Source organism: Octopus bimaculoides, chromosome 2 (genome assembly GCF_046866305.1).
Source record: "Octopus bimaculoides isolate indiv1 chromosome 2, ASM4686630v1, whole genome shotgun sequence".
Taxonomy (NCBI): domain Eukaryota; kingdom Metazoa; phylum Mollusca; class Cephalopoda; order Octopoda; family Octopodidae; genus Octopus; species Octopus bimaculoides.
This window is the reverse complement of record NC_142929.1, coordinates 97,289,257-97,313,858: the sequence shown is the minus strand read 5'-3', so window position 1 is coordinate 97,313,858 and position 24,602 is coordinate 97,289,257. Positions and strand designations below refer to the sequence as shown.

The 24,602-nt window shown below is 35.4% G+C and overlaps 1 protein-coding gene across 1 annotated transcript in view; it reads right to left on the bottom strand.

Moving 5' to 3' along the window:
• LOC106873214 (cell division cycle 5-like protein) overlaps nucleotides 1–20,585 on the bottom strand; it is a 29,715-nt gene extending 9,130 nt beyond the window's left edge. Inside the window, exons 1-14 of the mRNA XM_014920460.3 lie at nucleotides 20,414–20,585; nucleotides 17,821–17,924; nucleotides 15,392–15,553; nucleotides 14,520–14,644; nucleotides 13,607–13,703; nucleotides 13,163–13,213; nucleotides 11,068–11,144; nucleotides 9,347–9,450; nucleotides 7,921–8,000; nucleotides 7,136–7,211; nucleotides 5,882–6,046; nucleotides 5,126–5,300; nucleotides 3,977–4,113; nucleotides 2,428–2,611 (exon numbers count right to left, since the gene is read on the bottom strand). Coding sequence (XP_014775946.1) covers nucleotides 2,428–2,611; nucleotides 3,977–4,113; nucleotides 5,126–5,300; nucleotides 5,882–6,046; nucleotides 7,136–7,211; nucleotides 7,921–8,000; nucleotides 9,347–9,450; nucleotides 11,068–11,144; nucleotides 13,163–13,213; nucleotides 13,607–13,703; nucleotides 14,520–14,644; nucleotides 15,392–15,553; nucleotides 17,821–17,924; nucleotides 20,414–20,458 — 1,582 coding nt within the window. The 5' untranslated portion in view covers nucleotides 20,459–20,585. The remainder of the gene's footprint in view (nucleotides 1–2,427; nucleotides 2,612–3,976; nucleotides 4,114–5,125; nucleotides 5,301–5,881; nucleotides 6,047–7,135; nucleotides 7,212–7,920; nucleotides 8,001–9,346; nucleotides 9,451–11,067; nucleotides 11,145–13,162; nucleotides 13,214–13,606; nucleotides 13,704–14,519; nucleotides 14,645–15,391; nucleotides 15,554–17,820; nucleotides 17,925–20,413) is intronic.
• Between the last annotated feature and the right edge of the window lie 4,017 nt (nucleotides 20,586–24,602).

Here is a 24,602-nt window from a genome sequence, read left to right as displayed (position 1 = left end):
AATAAGTACTAGGCTTACAAAGAATAAGTCCTGGGGTCGATTAGCTCGACTAAAGGCGGTGCTCCACCATGGCCACAGTCAAATGACTGAAACAAGTAAAAAGGTAAAGTAATATTTCCCCATGGCCAGATAGGTTTTCACAGAATACTGGAAATGAATGGTATTCCTTTGCAACAATCATGTGATGTCAAAGTAAGGAAGCACAAAGATGACACACACAAATATAAATTATGTATGTGTCATGTAACTGGCACGTAAAAAGCACCCATTATATTCTTGGAGTGGTTGCCGTTAGGAAGGGCAACCATGCCAAATCAGACTAGAACTTGGTGCAGCTCTCCAACTTACCAGATTCAGTCAAACTGTCTAACCCATGCCAGTATGGAAAGCAGACACTAAATGCTGACGATGATGATGATATACATACACATCAGGCTTTAGTCAACCTGGAACCATAGTAGCAGTTACTTGCCTAAGGTGCCATGCATTTACTCCTATTAAAATTGTCAGCATGTTTACATGTCTTTTTTTTTTTATCATTATTTATGAAGCTTCAAAGTTTTTAGGTATGCTATGACTTTAGGTACTATGTATGAACAACCTTTCCAGTTTAGATTTTAAATCAATCAGCAGATATTATTTAAAATCATACTAATACGTAGCTTGAGAATAGAGTTGCAGCAGAGATTTTTTAACATTAGCTGTCATTATGGAGATATTTTCTAACATGTGACACATTTCTTTTATTACACTCCAAGATACTGGAATACAGTAATTTTTTTTAGTGATTGTTTCATGATAATCTATTATCATTATATCTTCATTATTTAATGTCCTTTTTCCATGCTTGCATAGGTCAGACAAAATTTCTTGAGACAGATTTTCTACCACTGGATGTCATTCTTGCTGTCAACCCTCATCTGTTCCTTGTAAGATATTTTCTCACAGCCAGATATGGATTTCACAGAATACTGATAATGAACAACCTCACTTGTATGATGATGATGATGATGCTGATGCTCATTTACAACCATCATGTGATGTCTAGACAAGAATACATACATGATGGTCATCTTATCGTTGCCAGTGCCGCTGGACTGGCTCCTGTGCAGGTGGCACGTAAAATACACCATTTTGAGCGTGGCCGTTGCCAGTACTGCCTGACTGGCCCTCGTGCCGGTGGCACGTAAAAGCACCCACTACACTCTCGGAGTGGTTGGCGTTAGGAAGGGCATCCAGCTGTAGAAACTCAGCCAAATCAGATTGGAGCCTGGTGTAGCCATCTGGTTCACCAGTCCTCAGTCAAATCGTCCAACCTATGCTAGCATGGAAAGCGGACGTTAAACAATGATCCTCCCACAAGTCTTTAGTTGGCCTGTAGCTATAGTGGAAGACACTTACCCAAGGCACTGTGTGGTGGGACTGAACCCAAGACCACATGGTTGGAAAGCAAGCTTCTGAACCACATAGCCATACCATTAATGATAATGACCAAACACCAATATTAGTGCTAGTAGCCAAACACATTACTCATAAAACTTCTTATTTCTGGCTATGAGAGTTGATTACATCTGAGCTTTGATACATATTGAATTATTTCTTTGTATTTTACAGTTCAATCAGTCCCTGAAGAACTTTAACTCAGAATGTTTCTTTCTCATGTTGACTTCACCTTTGTTGTTGTTGTTGGCACTCCGTCGCTTACGACGTCGAGGGTTCCAGTTGATCCGATCAACGGAACAACCTGCTCGTGAAATTAACGTGCAAGTGGCTGAGCAATCCACAGACACGTGAACCCTTAACGTAGTTCTTGGGGATATTCAGCGTGACACAGTGTGACAAGGCTGACCCTTTGAATTACAGGCACAACAGAAACAGGAAGTAAGAGTGAGAGAAAGTTGTGGTGAAAGAGTACAGCAGGGTTCGCCACCATCCCCTGCTGGAGCCTCGTGGAGCTTTAGGTGTTTTCGCTCAATAAACACTCACAACGCCCGGTCTGGGAATCGAAACCGCAAATCCCCTGCCATAACCACTGGACCATTGCACCTCCACACTTCACCTTTACAATGTTAGTAAAATAAGTACTGTAAGATATGGCAATCAATTCATTCTGCTCTTTTCTCTGCTAAAATTAGAATTGAGCCTAATCAAAAGAAATTGTCATTATTCTTTTATCCAGGTGAGAAACACTTAACAATCAGACCAAAAAGGTGGCTTTTATATAGTCATGTAAACTGCAAAAAACAGCAGCCAAATCACTCTCAAATTATATCTTACTATTTTAGAAAAGGACACACTGGATAATGAGTTCTAATTGTATATCTGAGTAAAAGATGATATATTCTATTTGATAAAGAGCAACATTTAATAATCAGTTGTTAAAATATGACACAAGATAATGTAGAAATCTAAGAAATTTGTACTAACGAAGAGCTAACTGTTCTTTCAGTTCCCTTGCATCTATATCTGCCTGATCTTCAACTGGAGTCTCCTTTTGATCACTTTCCTCTTCAACATCCATATTTTCATTCTCTGGAACAACAATTTCATAATCGTTCTTTGGTGTGGGCAATGCTGCAAGTCCTCTTTTTAATTGGTCTTTGACATCTTTCTAAAAGATTAAAAAACAAAAAAAAAAACAAAAAATGAACAGTATAAGCAACATGGTATAAAATGAAGCAAAGCAATTGACATGAATTACAGTTATATATGAAATAGCGCAACAATCTGACACTTCTCTCCCCTGCATCTGCCACTATTACACCATTACAAACTTCATTTAGTTACACTGTTTTTTTTTTTTAATCTTTGCGTCAGAAAGGAAAGACAGTGTCCATGACCTTTTACAGGATCATGAGACTGATTAGGGAAAGATATCCATGAACCAGAGGGCCTGAATGCTTGCAACAGAGCCAACTCCACTAAAGACTCTCAAGTGCTTTTAGTCCCAGGTAATCATATTACACTGGATGACAGATTAAGTTTATCACCCTATGTAGATCACAGTGGGATTTGAATTGAGAATGCAAAGAGCTAGAACAGGTACCTCAAGACATCCAGTTCAACATCCTTACAGTTCTACCAATCCACCATACTGAATTGGTACTTTTTATTGAGCCCAAAAGTCGAGTTAGGCATGTTTTGAATTCAGGGTGCAAAGAATTGTAACAAATACTATGAAGCATTTTATCTGATGTTCTAATGACTCAGCTAATTATAAAGTATTTGTAAAGTGTTGAATTTATCACCTTAAAATCAATAACCCCACCAACAGCTGCTGTCACATCCAATATACTGGTCTCAGTTCATTGCCTGTGGCCATGTTGGAAACCTCCTATCAATGTATATCCTTTTACTTGTTTCAGTCATCTGACTGTGGTCATGTTGGAGCATCACCTTGAATTTTTTTGGTCAAAAGAATCGACCCCAATACATATTTTTAAAGCCTGGTACTTATTCTATCAGTCTCTTTCGCCGAACTGGTAAGTTATGGGGAAGTAAACACACCAACAACAGTTGTCAAGCTGATGGATAGACACAAACACACATATACAACAGGCTTCTTTCAGTTTCTGTCTACCAAATCCACTCACAAAGCTTTGGTTGGCCCAAGGCTATAGTAGAAGACACTTGCCCAAGGAGCCATGCAGTGGGACTGAACCCAGAACTATGTGGTTGGGAAGCAAGCCTCTTACCATACAGTCATGCCTGCACCTTGACATCTTATTAATAAATAATTAAAATTTCTCATGCAATATAAATATGGTGAAATTATTGAATTCCAATAACTTACACAATACAGAAATGATTCATCCACAGACCCTTCTTAACTAGTGAATGTGATCTCATTATTATAAAATTCAAGACTAAGAGTAATAAAAGATAAAGGCAACCCCAACATTAAGTGTCTAAATATTTAAATAACAATTCGAAGATATTTAGTAACATCCAAATTTGAATTGGAAGAAGTACTTACTTGATAATTCTTCCCATATTCCACAGATTCAAAATCCTCAGCAGGATTTATATTCAACTTATCTCGGACAGGAGTTCTGAGTGGTGTTGTTCCAGGAGTCTGTCTTGGTGTCGAGCTACCACTTTTAGGAGTCAATCCTAAAAAAAACAAAAGAGTAAAACATTAAACCAATAGGTTAAATACTTGCTTTTGATAATAGCATAACCTTTTCAGTGTCTCCTCAGACTGGACAATCAATATAAGTGAGTAAGGTTTCGGCATTTGAGGATCATTTTGAAAGTTTTCAGGGAAGTAAGGAAAGAAAAGTACAGAAGTGATTAAAACATGAAAATTGTTATGAGCAGAAAAAGCAGGTTTGGATGCTAAGTGGATAGCAAATACAGTAGTTATACAAGCATGAGAGCAGCAAACTAAAGCAATGCTGATTGAAATTCGTTTAAGTAGGATATCAAAATAGGTGGTTGCTGACAGGGAAGGTTGAGAGCTTGAAAGTTCTATGTCACACAATTCTGGTTTATCTTGCAGAAGTAACACTTTCAGAAAAATGCCTCCAGTCAATAACAATTACTTATATTGTAAGCTATGTTTTAATCTGAATAATTGTGGCACAAATCTTTGGTATTTGCAGGCTGAAAGAATCTCATTGTATTTAGATATGGGTAGATATGTATTTACTTGATTGGTAATCTTATATGTACCAAGAGTGATATACATTTAGTCATGACTGTTAGTGGAGAATTAGAGATCAGATAAATCAGTCAATATATGTGACTAAAGAACGTCTGGAGTTCTGATTATTATGAGATATTTAAATATAGGATTAAACATGATGAAGCAAAGTTTGAATTAACTTGAGTAGGTTGAAATATTTTCAGTAAAATACTGGGTTGAGAATTAAATAATAACATTCTAACAAAGCAGTATAAATATCCTAACTATCAAGTGATTTATTTCATGCAGTGTGGAACTAACATATGAATTAAAGACACTAAGCTCTACTTGCTTAAAACTTCCCTTTTAGCTAAGAAACCTTTGATATAAAGCTATGGGGATTAATTTGAGAAACAGAAGTAAATAAAATTTAAATAAACAGTAATTTTGTATATAATTGAAAGGTTACTTTGTACAGAAATAGAAAGTTCAACATACCACCAGATTCATTTCGTCCTGGTGTCTGGTATGGTGTAGTGATTAGTGTATTTGGTGTTTGAGCTGTGGCATGTTTTGGTGTAACACCACTGAAGTCTGTGTCATCAAGAGGAGTGTTTAGGCCTCCTTTGAGAGGGGTGTCCACATTGGTTAATGCCATGATATTCTGAGCTTCCTGAAAGATAAAAGTTAACACATATATTAAAAATTTAATATAAATGCTCTTGACAGAGATTCATGCCTATTTCCAGTCAGTTCTACTCAGAGATAACCGATAAAGCATTTTGGAAGTAATCTAGAAGTCCAATCCACTGGCAACAGCTGGGAATCACATAGTATGTTACATCAAGAAATGAGTGATTACATAGAATGCAGTCTAACTCTCCTACTTTGCTAGGATATTGTTATGAGGTCAAATAATTTATTGGAAGCTTTTTAGTCAACAAAAATATTAGGTTATGAGATAGACTTGACAAGGTTATTTTGCTGTGTCTTGGGGGAAGAAGCTATTTCAGTTCACATGCATCTGGATGTTTGCTTTCTTGGTATAATTGATTTATTTTACTTGACTTCCATATATTACTAGTACTTAGGATTTTTTAATTGCAGAATTATGAGGTAGTCACACAAAGAAAGTCAATTAATCCTATTACAAAAGAAGCTTAAACATTATAAAAGTTAACATTATGTAAATAATCTGAATGAGAATAGACAAAACCTCAGGAATATTGAAATAATATTAATAAAGGTTCTCACTTGTAAAACTGTGTCTTCTGATGCAGGTGTCCGAGGGGTTCTTAAATTACCTGATTGTGGGGTCATACTGTAATCCTGGAGAAGAGCTGAGGAAGCGCCATCTTTTACACCCCCATCTTCGGCTTGTTGGCGAGCATACTCACTTGCTTGACCAATCTTAACAACCTGAATAAACAAAAATAAACATTTTGTAATTGAAATTTTACAAGCATAAATTTTTTTTTACCCCTTCCAGTGTAAAATATTGTGATGTTCATGTTCATCTCACTCTCATGGTAAATCCCAGACACAGATTAGTGGTTTAAGGGTAAATCATATATTTACAATATTTCACATCCATCTGACTGTAGAGAGCTTGAAAAAAATGACTGTTGTTAAACAGCAAATAATACAATCAAAATATAAGTGAATTGTTCCATATATCATAAGTTAAACCTTTCCCGTTGCCATCTTTAATGCAGTTAAAAGTGAAATGAGGAACTTGAGTTTCTATTTTGATATGGCCAAGTACATTTTAACTATGAACAGTTGAAATTAGTCAATACTGCTAAATAAAGATCATATATGCCTTGAAATAGGATAGTACATTATTCCGTGTTTGGAATAATATACTTGCCTCACACAAAAAAATAATAGGGTTTTTTTTCTTCTTAGAAAAATCCATCACTTGTCACAAATAACTTTAATACCTGCTCCATTATAAAGAGCAGGTATTAATTCTTCTCATTGTTTTTCTATTTTTATTACAACAGATTTTATTTCCTTTCACTAAGTCTCCATCTCAAATGTATATGCTAATCACAATACACTTTGACTGCATCATACAAATAAAAACTGAAACCTGTTCTCACTATTAAGATGTAACTTTCCTTTTTTCCACGAGAACTTTTCTCAATCTACTGGCTATACACCATACATATTTTAACTACTTCAATGTAAATGTGCTGACCATCTTAATTTCTACACTGTGTCATCTATGCAAGATACCTTGTAGAAAAAGATAAGGATTTCCCTCTCTGCTTGTGTCTTCTCTGAAAATCTGAGCATTATGGATTTAACAAAACTACCACTCAAATATTCTTCCATCCAACATATTTTAAGAGGGGAAAAAATTATGCACACAACATCTCTTTATATTGAGACAACTGTATTTTCTGGGTTTTTTTTCTTAAACCATTTCTACTACAATCAATTCAAAACATAAATAATAAACTGTCTTCAAAACTTTTGTTAAATCAAAAAATATTTTCTTACATCTTCAAGTTCAGCATCTGAAATCTGTGCAGCTGGTAGGACCAACTTACTCCGTTTCTTTATTGGTTCAGTAAAGCTGGAATTAAGACAAATAAAATATGAAAATAGTGATTTTGTACATGAGCAACAAGGGACAGATTAATAAAAGAGAGCGCGATCGATGCCAGAGCAGCTGTCTGGCTTCCGTGCCGGTGGCACGTAAATAGCACCAGCGTGATCGTTACCAACGTCGCCTTCCAGGCACTTGTGCCAGTGGCACGTGAAAAGACATTCGAGCAAGATCATTGCCAGTGCCGATGGACTGGCTCCTATGCAGGTGACACATAAAATACACCATTTCGAGTGTGGCCGTTGCCAATACTGCCTGACTGGCCCTCGTGCCGGTGGCACGTAAAAGCACCCACTACACTCTTGGAGTAGTTGGCGTTAGGAAGGGCATCCAGCTGTAGAAACTCTGCCAAATCAGATTGGAGCCTGGTGTCGCCTCCTGGTTCACCAGTCCTCAGTCAAGTCGTCCAACCCATGCTAGCATGGAAAGCGGATGTTAAACGACAATGATGATGATGAGAAGAAAAATGAGGAATCACCAGGAACTAAGCTTAGCCCTTGGTTTTGTACTGTTAAATGGAAGAGTTTTAATAGTCTTAGACACACTATATCTGAGTAAAAGACAGGATGGTCACAGCTGGAATGTCTTTGATCACGTCTGCTAGATCAAGGTTGACCTAGGACTGAAAAACAATAATCATAAAATAAAGTACTGTTTGAAGGAATTATTTACTCACTTATTTTGACTGGATATTACACCTGGAAGATCATTTTCCTTTCTTTTCTTTTGACGCAATTTATCTTTTTTCCTTTCTCTCTAAAACACAAAAAATAAAACAGCTAAGTTAAAAGAAAAATTCAGCTATGTAAGCTGATATAAAACAGAACTAATTGTCTTGATCATAAAAGCAACAAAATATCTACAGCCAAAAACGTTTTTCCTTATTTTGCATCCATTTTTACATGGAAACAAAGGCAAGATGTACTTGTACAACTAATATTACTACTGTTGCTGCTGTGGGACATTGAAGGAAACCACTATACTGTCAGTCAACCTTTTAGAAATAGCAGCCAATTCTCCCTCAAATTATACCCTACTGTATTGTGCTGTCTGGCTTTAACAAGGTTTTCTTTTTTTATCAACTTTGTAGCAGACCTTATTCTAAGCAGAATATTAATACATTTAGCGATGCATTGGTAAGAAAGTACAAAAAATGTGTAGTTGAGCAATGCAACCAACGATTTATGGTGAATGGAAACTCAAAAGTAGAAGGGGTAGAGAGAAGAATATGATAAAGAGCCAAATATTTTCTATCACTAAATATGCAAAATAACAAATATGCTTGAGCAAGGCTATACTAACTATTTACTACAGAATTTTAATGCAAGGACATTGTGGTTTGTAATTCTGCATAGTAATTGTATTGTGTCTTAAACATGGTGAGAGACAAAATATTTTGCATTTCTAAACTTTCTGGGTTATTAACTGTCAAGTTCTGTAATTTGCTTGTATCATAAGCACAGGTATAGGAACAAGGATCAAATAGTAGTAGACTGTGAATTTCTATCTTGCCATAGTGGAAGCACAACCAACAGTAGAACGTATGAGGAGGGGTAACAACAACAACCGTGATCCTGTATTGATGTTTGTTTATTTTAATTGCAATATATAGAAAAAAAGACAGGTTTACATAAAGCTCATGCATACCATGTGACTGGCGTTTTTTTTTTAAACAAATGTACAGTATTTGTTATATATTCACTAGGAGTTCAATACACAACATTAACCTCATCTTTACACACCTGTATCTAAGTGGATAGGTATATATACTCTGGAAATAGTTTGGAAAATTTTAATCTCATTAACATTAAGTCATTGTAGATATTAAGTATTAAGTCATCATAGATATTAAGAATACTTAAATTTTCTTTAGCATTCAGACTACCAAAATTTGACTCCTATGAAAGACAATGCTATTTAATGGAACTTCTCATAATTGGATTTGGTAGCAGAGAAATCCACACCAAAACCAAATTTCAAAGGAAGTCATTTTTTTCTTATTTCCATCATTTTTGTAAGACTACATTGAGAAATCTAACACGCTTACATTATGAATGGTAAAGAGTTAAGTATAATAGAAACTGGAAAGAGAATATACTCACATCTTCTTTGTCTCGACGCAGTTCTCCATCCATGTTTTGTTGACGTAACCTCTTGTAGTTTGGATCCAAAGGAGTGTAGTGTTCCTCCGATGTGTTGTAGAAACCTTTAAAGAGAGAAAGGAAAATTAGTATCATTAATTATCTCACTTTAGGGTGATGTCAAACATTGCTAATTTGTGTCAGCATGTTGTTGTATAGTATATGCAAATTTTTAAAGTTCTTTTATCTTTCTTTTGCTTGTTTCAGTCATTGGACTGTGGCCATGCTGGTTAACTGTACTGAAGTGTTTAATTGGACAAATTGACCCCAGTACTTATTTTTAAGCCAGATACTTATTCTACTGGTCTCTTTTTGTTGAACAGCTAAGTTACAGGGATGTATACAAACCAACACTAGTTGTCAAATGATGGTAGGGACCAAACACACACACACACTTACAAGGCTTTGGTCAGCCTGAGGCTATAAAAGAAAACACTTGCCCAAAGTACGACACAGTAGGACTGAATCCAGAATCATGTAGCTGGAAAGCAATATAATTTAAGATTTATGACTCCTACAATAAAAGTAAGAATTTTTTTATTTCTTAGTTTTATTACATTTTGACTAGTTCATTCTTTGTTAGTGTTTAGGTGCCCTATACCTACATACAAATATACCTCTAAGAACTAAAAGTGTTTATTACTAATGTAGGCATTCAACACTTTAAACACAGTCATAATCATGTAGAATAAACACTAGTCAGAGTTTTGAGAATTAAGCTCAAAATTTGAGCATGTAGTTATCAAATTAATATGGTGGTGGCACAGTTACACATGTCTTGTGCTCTCTTGCCAATGCATGGCTGAATATATCAATATTCTGCTTAGGGTGGGTGCTGTTACAAAGTTGACAAAAAAATCTTCTCAAGTTAAATCCAGAAAACACAACAAAATGCACTGTTCATTTAAGTCTTAGCATATGAAATGAAGATATTCATAAACATATTTTAGTGTGAAAGTTTGGAAAGTTTCATTAAAAACCCTGCTCTCACACTAAATCCAACACTATCTACTTTTCATCAGCAGTAACTTGATGCCTGACATCCCCAGTGTTTCTGACACATTGAAATCAACCCAATTACTTCTCAGGTTACAGAAGTATAGTTAACTGAATTCTAGTATATAGGGTATTACAAACTACCCTGCTGAAAAGCATATAAATGGAACGATTACAAATCTGGTAACATCTATATTAAAACAAGTTGTTTAGTGCTGGGTCATTTCTGTTGAAATAAAACAATAATTAGAGGTGTGTTGGCCATTTTTGCTTCAGACAGCGTATCTAAAACTACATTGATGTATCCTGGAGGAAAGACAATAGATTACACAAACTTAATATGCAATAAACAAACACAATGTACAGATCTTTGGTAGCAACCCCTTCAGTATAGGAAAACACTCAGAAGATAATAAGCCCTCATCATCTCAAGACAAGAGAAACTCAATGCAGTCATTCACCTTGTTAGAAATAGCAACCCAATCCTCCTCAAATCACACACTACTGCCTTAAAAAATACAGGATGTATTATATAATGTAGTCTTAAATATATAATGTCCGAAACATTAATTGGACAGTCACGGCTGAAGCACCTCTGATAATGGTTCTGCTTCTTCAGGGTTGACCTGTAGCTAAACAACAACAATCATCATTATCAATAACAAAGACTATTAACACAATCTTACCAGGGGCTGGTTTCTTTTCAAATGGTATTTCAGCATTATAATCTACACCACGTTTCTTTTTTTTCTTTTGTTTGATCCTGGAAGAACAAATCATCTTTTTAAATTCAAATAAGCAAGAAAATTATAATTCACACATTTCAGAAGACAAAACAAATGAAAGCAGTGTGAGAAATGACTTTATTCAGGTACATTCACAAATTCTATTTGGCCAAATTGTGGTATACATGGCTATGTGATTAAGATGCTTGCATTGCAACTACATGATTGTGGATTCAATTTCACTATGTGTTACCTTGGACAAGTGTCTTTTACTACACTGCCACCATCACATATCTTTAATAAATTCTTTTTTAGCTTTTGGATTATAGTGGATTCATAAAGAATAATTGTTTCCAGCAATAATATATTTATATCTAACTTTAGTTATATTTCAGTATTTTGTTAGTTTGATTTTACATAATAATAGTAATATATTACTTGATGTAACTTACAACAATTTTATTGCAATGTTTCAACAGTGAATTGATAATTGAAATTGAGTTTCAGTTGGTTATACATTAATGTTTATATCTTATATACTATTAATACCTTATGCATTATATATATAGCATGCTAAAGCAATATATATCTCATGTTAAAATATCCACTAAAGAAAGCCTGTCTGTGGTAGCTTTACCAGTTAAAACAGCAATCTCATATTTATTAAACCTCACCCTATCTTCTTTGAAAAAAAGATGAAAAAAAAAAGATGAATATATTAGATATGTATTTGAAAAGAAGAGATGATCATGGCTGGAATACCTTTGATCATAAGATTTCTCAATCATGGTATGAGGCAAAGCAACACCATAGCTAAGGACAGTTGCTATGGATCACACAAGAAAAAAGGGTAAATTAGTCTAAATTGCACACAATAAAGTAAAGAACCAGGTGGGAATAGTTCAGTCTTAGATCTAGATTATTTGGTGAACTCACTATTTTATAATGCTTAGTAATATTGGTCAACATTAATAAAGTAGACCAATAGTGTAGATGCTGAACATTTAGCAACTTCAGCACTCCAGATATGATATACAAGGGTCAACTGAAAAGTTCACAGGCTAACTAAGATACTTTCATGGAATGTGACCAAATGAGGTTTATTTTTCAGCACAGTCCCTTTACAGTTCAAATGCTTCATCAGTTGGTGTTGCAGTGCTTGGATCCCATTGGTGAAGAAGCTGTCATCCTGTTAGTCAAAAAAGTCATCAGTAACAGATATGACATCATCATCACTGTGATACTGGTTCCCAGCCAAGTGTTTTTTTCATGTTGGGGAATGGATGATAGTCAGATAGGGTCAAATTAGGAGAATAAGGAAACTGATCAACCAGTTCAAAGCCACTGTTATGCACAGCAGCCATTGGGACCAAGGACTTGTGTGCTGGAGCATTGTCCTGGTGAAGCAAGACCCCTTTTTGTCAGGTTTCCTGGGCGTTTTGTCTTGATAGCCTTTCATAACTGCCTCAGCAAGTTGGCATAGTACTCTCCATTCATGGTGTGGCCCTTTTGAGGATAGTCGATAAACACAATGCCTTTTGCACCCCCAAAAAACTGAGGCCTTCACCTTCCCTGCAGATAAAATGACTTTGGCCTCCTTCGAGCAGGTGAGAAGGGAGGTTTCCACTGCATGGATTGTCTCTTGCCCAAAGTGTTTAACCCAACACTCATCCTGGGTTAGAGAACGTTCAAGGAAACCAGATGGATGTGCCTCAAACACTGAGCAGAAACCTTTGTCATGCCATGTTCATTCTACAGAATATTCTCAACTCTCTCACAGGATATGCCAATAGCATTGGCTATTTGATTTATAGTCAATTGCCTGTCATTTATCATCAAGTGGTGAACATAATGTTTTCCTTGGTGGTGGCAGTTGCAGGACATACAGACCTTGGGTCATCTTCAAGACTCACCCTTCTACTCCTAAATTCAGCTGACCACTTTTGCACTGCTGATAAATTATATATCTATATATGGAAATAGAGATTAGAAGAATGTAAGTAACTGAAATCTACCTTATTCCAAAACATATATAAATTTAATAGTTTTTACTTACTCTATACCAGCAGCTCTTAATTCTCGTCTCTTCTGCAATGCTGCCAAGCGCCTGAGAATGAAATAACAGTTGTTATCATAATTTATTAAAAAAAAAAATGTCCAAAAGACCCAAAATATCTAGAAATGAATTAGTTGTGAACTCAAAAGAAATTATTTAAATTTACACAAAAAAACAGCTTTATTATGTTTTATGGCTAATCTCTAATTCATTCTTTCTAGCAGAGGTGTCTTGCTGTAAATATATTCAGGCTTCTAAGTTTGTATAAAATACCTTTACGGACAATATTTTTAACAGTTAAACTGCCATATTCAACAACAACAATGAAACTATCAATTATCTAACAACAGTGCTATGTTTCTAATGATACTTAAGTGCCCATATTTCACACTTTATTAACCATACCTCTGGGGAAGAAATATAAAAACAAAACTCAAGTCATACCTAGCTTCTTCTAGCTGTTTTTCTCTAGCTTTCCTTTTAGCCTTTTTACCTTGAGTGTTGGCCAGACGAGCTCTAGCTTCTGATAACATTTCAAGTTCTGTTAATAAGAAATATGGTTAAGAGATGAGAAAATACAATATCACAGTGAGTTTATGCATGCACTCATGCCTCATATCATTTGTTTTTATGTTCATTTTTCCATGCCAGCATGGGTTAGATGTATATTTTATTGAGCCATTGTTTTATAACTGGATGCACTTCTCACCACTAATCTTTACTTGTTTTTCAAGTAAGGCATCTCTTAATTTACATGTCTTTGAAAGTACAAAGCCAGTGGAGGATTTGTTGATAGGGGAAATAATATCAACATCAACTGCCTATGGCAAAGTGGTTTTCAGAAAAGTGCAAAAGTAAATACATACAAACACACACAAATGATGAGCTTCTTTCAATTTCACAAGGCTTTAGTCAGACTAGGGCTACAGTAAACCTGACTGGGAAGTGAACGTTTTAATCACATAGCCATTTAAAAAGTAAATAAAAAGGCCCCACCATCAGTTTTGCAGCTGTTCAATCAACCAATCAGCTGGATTACGTATTCATCCTTATAAAAGCACATAAATGGCTGAGTATTCCAAAAAGATGGAACCTTAACAAAATTCTCAAGCAGAAGTGACACAATGTGTATGACAAAGTTGATCCTTTGAATTACCAGTACAGGCCATCCAATATGTTCCCATTTGGTTTCCATTTATCAAATTTCACTCAGAAGAATTTAGTTGGTGTGATAATATGGTGGTGTTGAAACAGGGTTTGATCTCACAACCCTGCAGTTAGCAGCTAAGCATTTAATTTTGCAACCACTGCTTCATTCTCACAACTGTATAAAGAATTAATATTAGTCTCTTCTTACCATCTTCATCCATATCCACAGGGTCAGGGCGAGCTGGTTTTGTCTCCGGGTTGGGATCAATTTCTCCTGGTTTAAGACGTCTAGGATCATCTTCATTGTCTTGATCTCGGTTTTGAGCTTTATCTCTGAAAAAAATCATTTTTTCCTTAATAATAGCATCAGCAGAAGTAATGGGTGGAAAGGATATTGAACAAGACATGTCTCAACATACTCTACTGCATGTTGTTGAGAAAATAGGCTAGGTTATTTTATTGTAAATAATAAAGATGTAGTGTATTCTTAACTTGGTATACATTGAATGAGAAAGGTGTTGGATAGCAAACCAAAGACATGGAGAGGCTTGCTGACCCTGTATTTATTCATTAAAAATTGAAGACTTAATTTACCTAAATGAAAGTGTGTTTAACCTAAGAACAATGAGAGAGAGAGAGAGAGATTATTTGTTCTAACTCTGCATTCATTTATAATAAATAAAAGAAAAAATTATCTGCAAGCTAGACAAGGAACAATAGCAGTTGTGAGGTTTAAAGCAAGAAACTTTTGAAAAAGATGCAAGTGTAACAACATTATATTAGAATCTGAATAATGCTTGAGCACATAATTGGTAATAATGTATCTTTGAGTGAATGAAAATCTTTCAGCTCTGAAAAGCTCTCAATAGTTGAAACATTAAAACCAGTCTCCTTTTCCATTTTAAATTTTCTGATGAAATCATATTATTCAGTTCACCTATCTGCAAATAATTTACCTTCTCACTGAACTTGAAAGAGGAAATGCTCCAACAGTTTGTACACAAATGTTTCAATTTACCTCATCCTAATATGAAAGCAAATAATGTAAACTGAGATGGGAAGAGAATAAAAGATACTTACAACAGATATTCATAGTGTTCCAAACACTGAGCAGCAGTTCGACCAATAATAGGGGCAATAGTTCGCCATTGAGTTGGCATTAGTTTTGCCAAATGAAGAAGTTTCTCTTCTTCTTCTCGACTCCATTCTGTCTTCTTGATACTAGGATCTAACCATTCATACCTATTACAGCCAGTTCAAATAAAGACAAAGAAAAATTTACACTATTAATTAGAAATACAAAAGATTGCATATAATGTTAGAATATTAGTTTCATTTTTTGAAGATTTTAAATTCAATTGAATTGACACCATTATTCCTAATTTTATTGATTACAAAGGGATGAAAAGTGAAGTGAAACCAAGTAAAATTTAAACACAACTATGGTATTTGGAACACTGAATCAGGTACTCTAAAATATGTAATCCAGCTTTTTAACACAGATACTAAATCTCCCCCAATAAAAAAAATGTAAAGAATATTTACTGATTTGTGTGATACAAAATTTACTAAGAATACTTATAACTGTAAATACTAAGGTAACAGTAGTTTAGATTCTGAATAATGCTCAATTATACATAATAACTGGAAACAATGAATCTATGTTTAAATGAAACTATAGATCTATTGCTGGTTCAGGAAAAGCCCTAAGATTCTACTTATACCTCTTATCATCTAAATAATAGAATTCTTAGAATAATAATTGTTTCTAGCATATGCACAAGACCTGAAATCTGATGGGCTGAGTTAGTCAATACCAGCAGTCCTTGGTTCTGACTGGTACTTTGTTTTACTGAATTCCAAAAGGATGAAAGTCAGAGTTAAACCTCAGAGGGATTTGAACTCAGAATATAAAGAACTGAAACAAATACCACATGGCATTTTGTTTGGCACTCAAAATAATCAAAATAAATAATTCATATGCCAGAACTTTGATATTATCCAAACAATGAAGAAAAAACGTAAAACAACCAAAAGTAAGACTAGACCTACCCACCTACAGAAAAATCCAGTTTTATAAATCTAAGAAAAATTAATCTAATCCTTTAGCATTCAGATTCCTTTATCAAATGCAATGTTTGTCAATTCACTTTGTCTTGAATTAATCATGCATTATCTTTTAACTTCAAGATTTCAATGATGTTTATTTGTTTAGAATGACATTGCAAGTTAGTTGTGAGAAGTCAGATTTGGCCAGTTTGAACATAAAAAAAAGGAGAATATTTTGGTTGGATATGGCTGGTTTAAATGCTAAAGGGTTAAAGAATATGTCTGAGATAATCATTATTTTGGGGGCACAACAATAAATGCATAGATAAATGACAATGTTCTAGATGACATAATGGTCAATTGGAAGTATTTGAATAATACAAAATCATATAAAATACTTATCAGTTTTTTCAAGATCTATAAATTCTGAAGGAAAATGTAAATAGTTTGTAATAACATGAAAACATTTTGATTAACAAAGATTACTATATGAACATATATGACCTGGCTTAAAGAACATTGAAATCAAATTGGAGACTGGGAAAGGTGATGAGAAATCACAATTAATTAAAAAAAGCTACTCCTGAGTCTCTTACTTTCTTGTCAAAGCAGCAATCTATTTCCTTCCTAACAAGCAGAAATAACAACTCTAATACAAATAGACTGCCTACTAATTAAAACATTGTACAAAGAGATGAAAAGGTCAATTCCAATTAGTTTCTTTTCTTTATTTAGTTTAAAGTTTTCAACTAATGAAATTAAAATGTTTCTATAAACCAGTGGGGAAAAATTGGAATTGAAAAACAGGCAATATTAATAGTTAAATGTCTCACAAAATCCAGCAAGTGTCACTGAAATAATTTACAAAAGTAAAGACGAAAAGGTTAAGTTGGATGACTAACTCACAAATTGTGAGTTCATATCCACTCAAGTTGTTTCACTGTATCTCTATGTATGATATTTAGTCCTATGTAGCTCATCATTTCTCAGTTATGAAGAATGGATATCAAATCTGAAAATGCTATCCATGATAGGCTGGCACTTTGCTCAAGAGAAGATTCACCTCTGATCCATTACCTGCTTCATGACCCTTGCAGTTACAGCTATTTATTGATAAAATTCTTCAAGAATTGAAAACTACTTTCTACAAATCAGTTTATTGTGCACATTAGATCCCCCACTTCACTGGTTTCTGCCCCAGCTACATTTTTTTTTCTTGCAGATATTTAGGTGGTAGTGGTAGTAGGAGCATCACTGGAATAAATCCCAACAGCCTGAGAGGGACATCAAAGGTCATGATCATTGCCTAAAATCTCATGAGTAAATGCTTGAAAAAATAGTTGAAAATAATTAAAGATAATAATTAAAAAGAATACTGACAATACAAAATTAGAATACAGACTAGATTACAAAAATGCAATGTAAAAGTTTCATTTAAAAAAAGCAGTTATTTGACTCACCATCTTGCTTTACACTGTTTTGCAGATTTTCTGTGTAGCAATGAAGCAATACGAGCCCATTGGTTTTTGCCATATTTCATAACAGCTGCCTTAAGGATCTCATCCTAAAATACATTCAAAGATGGTGTTAAAGAAATATTTCAACTTTGCTATCATTCCTACAATTTTAATATTTATTTTTACTGATAAATGAGTTTACTGGGCAACATTTTTTTACCTCTGGCATTTGAGTCCATGATAGCTTTTTAATTCAAATTTTATAATAAACCGGTTGTTACTGCTCTGTCTACATTTGAGTAAAGTTGTATAGGTCACAGATTTTATTGGAATGATCCTTGTAATACTGGTACTCCAAGGTTGGCTTAGCTAACATCCCCCTGATGCAAGCAACTGGCTTTATGAGCTTGGCACGTAAAAGCACCCACTACACTCTCGGAGTGGTTGGCATTAGGAAGGGCATCCAGCTGTAGAAATTCTGCCAGATCAGATTGGAGCCTGGTGCAGCCTTTTGGTTTGCTAGTCCTCAGTCAAATCGTCCAACCCATGCTAGTATGGAAAGCGGACATTAAATGATGATGATGACAATGATGATAAATTTGTGGAGCAATAAACAATTACTTCAGGTTTGATTGTCATGCAATGAAAGCATGAACCTAATATCCAATACACACCAATATATATAAATTATATCTGCCCATTCTACTACCAACCCAAAACTGCACCCACCTGCACATACACAACTCCTCCCAATCTATTTCTTCATTTCATTTGTCTTACCACCACATACACATAGTAGCTCAAGTGCAAAAGCTTCTCTGATCGCACACATATGTATGTACGCACACGCACACCAAAGAAAAGTCATTAAGGTTAGCTGCTCTGTGGATATGAACATCTCTAATAAAATCAGTGAGAAGAATAATATAGGCAACTGCTTTGAAACTTGCAGCTCCTCTACTTTGATTATTAATTCACATTCACGCCAATAAACATTGGTAAATTTGGTTATGTTAGTAAATACTTAAGCAACAATCTTGAAAAACTAAGATTTTCAAATACAAGAAGAAAATGATTAACATGAATCATCATCATCATTTAACGTCCGCCTTTCATGCTGGCATGGATTGGACGGTTTGACAGGAGCCAACCAAGTAGAAGATTACACTAGGATGCTGCGTCTGTTTTCACATGATTTTTATCGATGGATGCCCTTCCTAACACCAACCACTTTACTGTGTGGACTGGACGCTTTTACGTGGCACCAGCACCGGCAGGGTCACCAAGTAACTTGCAAGATAAGGAAAAATACGTAAGACTTTCTTAAAGTTTGATACGAAATAATCATCATTATTGTTATCCAAATTCCAGTGGTGGAGCCTTTGCTTCTTTGCTAGAAGCCAGTTCCTTACTTTTAAGAAGAATACTAATAAATAACAAAAAAGTGAAGACACATGTATAAGGTGCTCCAGCATAGCCAGAACCGAACACTTGAAACTAATAAAAGAATATATAAAAACATAGGACTTCATATTTATTAAAACCTATTCAACGCTGCAGACAATTTTAATCAACATTAAAATGCCGATTTATTATTCGTATCCGACAGTATCCATTGATATGTGATAGGTACAGATGTAGTGTTTTAAAGGTAAATGGATGTGCAACACAATTGAAAGTCATAGATTACTTTCTCCGAAAACTTGACGATATCAAATATTAACGGGACAGATGAAATTGGACCCTAAGAAACAAAACCTTCATTTCGTTGCTAATGAAGATATCAATTAATGTGCATCAAGCGGTTCCAATTAGATGGGATTCAAAATCACTTTTTAGGAAGTGATTCAACAACTACTTATTGCAATATCAGGACAATAACTAATCGAGTTTTACATAGACATGAAACCTAAGAAACTTTCGCTTTAGATATGTAAAATTCAAATAGTTAAAAATTTATAAGGAAGGCATTTACATTAGTTAGGGTTAAAGATGTCGACGGAGCCAATGGATTTTGTGGAATAATAAAAAGTCACAGCCTTAAATGATTCCCTGTGTTTGTGATCGAAGTGTTGTGATATTATTCCGATCATCATTAATCCATACGTTGTCAGGCACCTATATTTTAAATGGCAGCTGTTGTGACTATCAATAACTTCCAAATAATTATGGTAACTACACCCTTCATTTTGTCGATCTCAGTGATTGAATGTTGTGTGTGTGTGCGTATGCTATCACAGAGGTATGGAGTAACGCGTGAAAAGTAAGAAGTGATGCATGAAACTTCTGATAATTTGTTCTTAACATAACAAGATTTCAGGTGGCGACGTATTCACAAAGACAACGTATTTGTGTCCTTCATCCGTTGGAGTCGATATTACTAACCTGCGTTAGGCATTACTAATATTACTAATATTACTCAGGTGTTTCTAATATATCTTTGGAAGCCTAGTAGGGAAGGGAAATAGTGAAAATCAAGCTTTTCCTAAGGGTATTTATTAGCAGCTTAAGCGAGCTGAAGCGGCTTATAATCACAAAACAACGAGATGTATTAAATAAAACGACATGCTTTGTTGAAATAAAATATGAAAATTACCTCCGTGTTCCTCCAAACACCACCTTTTATCATAATACGTGGCATGGTTGGTGGTTTTACAAAAGTACTGCAACGTTAGAGAATTGTAAATTTGCAATCCTTTTTCTAGAATTCAGGGAAACTTGCTGGTTGCAATAATGTCTACCATTGACAGGAGAACAACGGTGTCGATGAGAGAAGTTCTCCTGTAAATTAAATATCCGGCTGTCAATTATTTTTTTATCTTAATCTTATTGATTAGACATCCAAATGCGCTATAAAAATAAACAAAAGGTATTAATTTAAAAGAAATGACAAACGTTAGTACACATTATTAACATTAACAATTTCTGAAACTAAGAAATATGAATACTTTATTTCTTATTTTCTCTCCGAGGAAATATGCAATGTTTAGCTAAATAAATTTTTGCTTCCGAAGGAAAGAGCGCGCGCGCGCACACACACACACACACACGCACTTGTAGCACCTTCGGCATTGTGCACCAATTACAAAAGAAGGCAGTTTTGACCCTTATGTCAACAATACATAGGCGCCAGAGTGTGGTAAGTAGCATGCTTACCAACCACATGGTTCCGGGTTCAATCCCACTGCGTGGCACCAAGTGTCTTCTACTATAGCGTCGAGCCGACCAAAGCCTGAGTTAATTTGGTAAACGGAAACTGAAGTAAAAAATTTTCATGCATCATGTAGCCTATAAGTTCTATTGTCTCCTAAATTATAGATACATTTTTTGATACTTTACCAAAAGGGACTCTAGAGACTTGATGAATCCTTCTACCTGCCACTCATCAACAAGGATGGAAGTCTCTATGTGGTTATTCAACTTGTCAGATGTGCCTACCAAATCTCCCTCAAATTACACCCTCTGCCTTAATAAGAGAGAGACAATTTGGACAATCAGGCCTGTTTAAAAAAAGAAAACAAAAAACAAAATAAAAAAGAACAGGATCAGCTGTTTCCCTTCCACTTCTGAAGTAATAGACAGTGTTTTAAAAGTGAATAGTTCCTCACTTGCCTTGAGTGTATTACTTGACTATAATTATTTGTTACAATCTTAATTCCTTGAAATATAACATTGAGAGTGAAAAGGTTTATGCTGGTGTTTCTTGAAATTCTCAAAATAATATGGATTTAAAACATTTTGGATATTCTATAGAACAGGGAAGAAAATCAGGTGCTTCTCTGGGGGTGGGGAGGAGCAATTAATAACCTGTGAAACAGTTCATCAGGTATCTCTCCACCATATTTTCTGCCCATCAACAGTTCAGAAGGATTATGTTTATATTTCTATAATTTCGTCTCACAGATAAAGTCTGTGGTAAATCATTCTCACATATGTGTAAATTAATTTACCATAAGTATATTTATACAAATGAAAAACTATATAATTGTGATATCTGCAGTAAAACATTTTCTCACAGTACATATTTATAGGAAAGTTGGTTATACATCATTAGATGTATACCTGACCTTCCTATATAAAATTACGAATATATAACGGAACGCTGAACTCCAGACTATCAACTTAAACAACATTTATTTTAGGTGGTAAATATATACATCTTTAGCTCTTGTTGTTACAGCTTCTGTGTGTGTGAGCATAGTTGTTGGGACGTTGTTATGTAGATGTAAGCGAGCTGTCGAGTGTAAGTCCGAAAGATGGAGAGTGACAGCTATACACGTAAAGAGACTGTTTCCAGGTTGGAATGTTGGAGACACTGCTTGACACGTCCTTGTTAATGGCCGGCCAACCGAGAAAGAGATAGAATTAAGCGGGAAAGCTTGCTTGTTTAATTCCACGCATGTGTGAGACTACGCATGCGCACAACGTTACTACATATTTAAATGATTATAAACATACTCACACTGGGGAGAAACCATACCATTGTCATAAAACTGTAGTAAAATAGTCACATAAAGTAGTGCTTGAACATCTCATATACGCATTCACACAAATGAGAATGATTTACCACAGACATTACAATGGTATGGTTTCTTTCCTGTGTATGCTAATAAATTATATTACTCCCGTGAAAGAATGTTTTACAACAAATATCGCAATAGTATGTCTCTTCACCTGTGTGAGTATGTTTATAACAAGATACATCACAATTATTGGAGAATGTTTTACCACAGATATCACAGTGATATGGTTTCTCACCAATATGAATGTATATTTGAGAAGTTAATGAACCACACTGTGTAAACATTTTACCACAAATATTACAAAGGTATGGTTCTTTATGAGTGTGAGTGTGTTCCTGATGAATTAAATGTAAATTGTGTTGTAAATCTTTTACCACAAGTATCACAGGTCTAGTAAGGACAAAACCTCTCTTCCATAGTCTTTCGCATATGTGTGTTATGTCATCTACATGTCAGCTGCCTAGACATCATGTCAGATGTTCACTGGTTTGTAAGTAAAGCTCCTGAACACATCTTTTAACAGAAACAAGAGCATCAGAACATATACTTATGTTGGATACACTTAAAATATTGAAACCTCATTAATTTCTAATTTAAACTTTTGTCTCTACAAATGTTATGCCTTCCTTTCTATGATGATCTCTAAACAGACAAAATCATATTTAAAAGGACGCACTGTTTCTTGAGAGTTAAAACACTACCTAAGGTTTCATTTTCAGTTCTGTAAAGTTGCTTGTCATATATAAAGTATTTCATAGAATACTATTCACATATCTGGCACTGATGCAAATGCAAACATTGTAGATTGTATCTATGGATATTCCCAGGACATTGACAAAACATTTACTCACAGCATGCAGTAACTATTAACCATATTTTGTCTGTCATTCATAGCAGTTGCTGCTCTTCTGAACTAGCAAAATATGAAGTGTTAGATTCACTCACCTTTTTTTTCATCACTTTTGTTGATTCCAATTCTGGATATTACTAATCTGAGACAAAAATTTTAAAATAATGCCAAAAGTATAGTTTACCTGTTCTGTTGTCTATTAATGGAGCAGATCCTTCTCCCTTGCCAAGAGATTTTCTGCAAATGTTGCAGAACTCTTTTTTTTCAGTGCCTTCTGATTGCACAGAAGCACACACTTCTCTGGAATAGTTCAGTTCTCTCTCCTAGACACATTGGTTAATCACCTTAATACTATCTTAGACCATTTGTGCTCCACCGTTCATACAGGTGAACATTGCACATTCAACAGAATATGGCCTCATAAGTTTTCTGTCACCCTTGCAGACTGTACATGCATCCTAATCCTTGCATCATTATCATCGTTTAACGTCCGTTTTTCATGCTGGCAATGGGTTGGACGGTTTGACTGAAGTCTGCACTAGGCTCCAATCTGATCTGGCAATGTTTCTACAGCTGGATGCCTTTCCTAATGCCAACCACTCAGCGAGTGTAGTGGGCGCTTTTTATGTGCCAATGGCACAGAAGTCAGTCAGGCGGGCCTGGCATCGATCATGTTTGGATAGTATATTTTATGTGCCATTGGCACGGGGGCCAGTCAGAGTGTATTGGCATCGGCCACGTTTGGATGGTGCTTTTTACATGCCACTGGCATGGGAGCCAGTTAGGGGGTACTGGCATCAGCCACATTTAGATGGTGCCTTTTATGTTCCACCAGCACAGGAGCCAGTCAGGAGGTACTGGCATCAGCCATGTTTGGATGGTGCTTTTTACATGCCACTGGCACAGGGGCCAGTCAGGCGGTCCTGGCATCGATCACATCTGGATACTGCATTTTATGTGCTACCGGCATGTGAGCCAGTTGGGGGTTACTGGCATTAGCCATGTTCGGATGGTGCTTTTTATGTGCCACCACCATAGGGGCCAGTGAAGTGGACCTGGCATCAACCACGATTGGATGGTGCTTTTTACATGCCACCAGCATGGGAGCCAGTCAGTGGGCACTGGCCACAGATATGATATTGGTTTTATTTGACTCAACAGGTCTTCTCAAGCATATATCACTTGATGCATCAAGGGTACTCTTAACTGGGCCAGACATGCATGGCTGTAATCTCACTTTAGTTGCCAGGTCTTCTCAATCACAGCATATCTCCAAAGGTCTTGGTCTCCTGTCATTGCCTCTGTGAGGTCCAATGTTCAAAGGTCACCACCTCATCCCATGTCTTCCTGGGTCTACCTCTTCCACAGTTGGGGAGTGGCGCTTCCTCACACAGCTGTCCTCATCCATACAT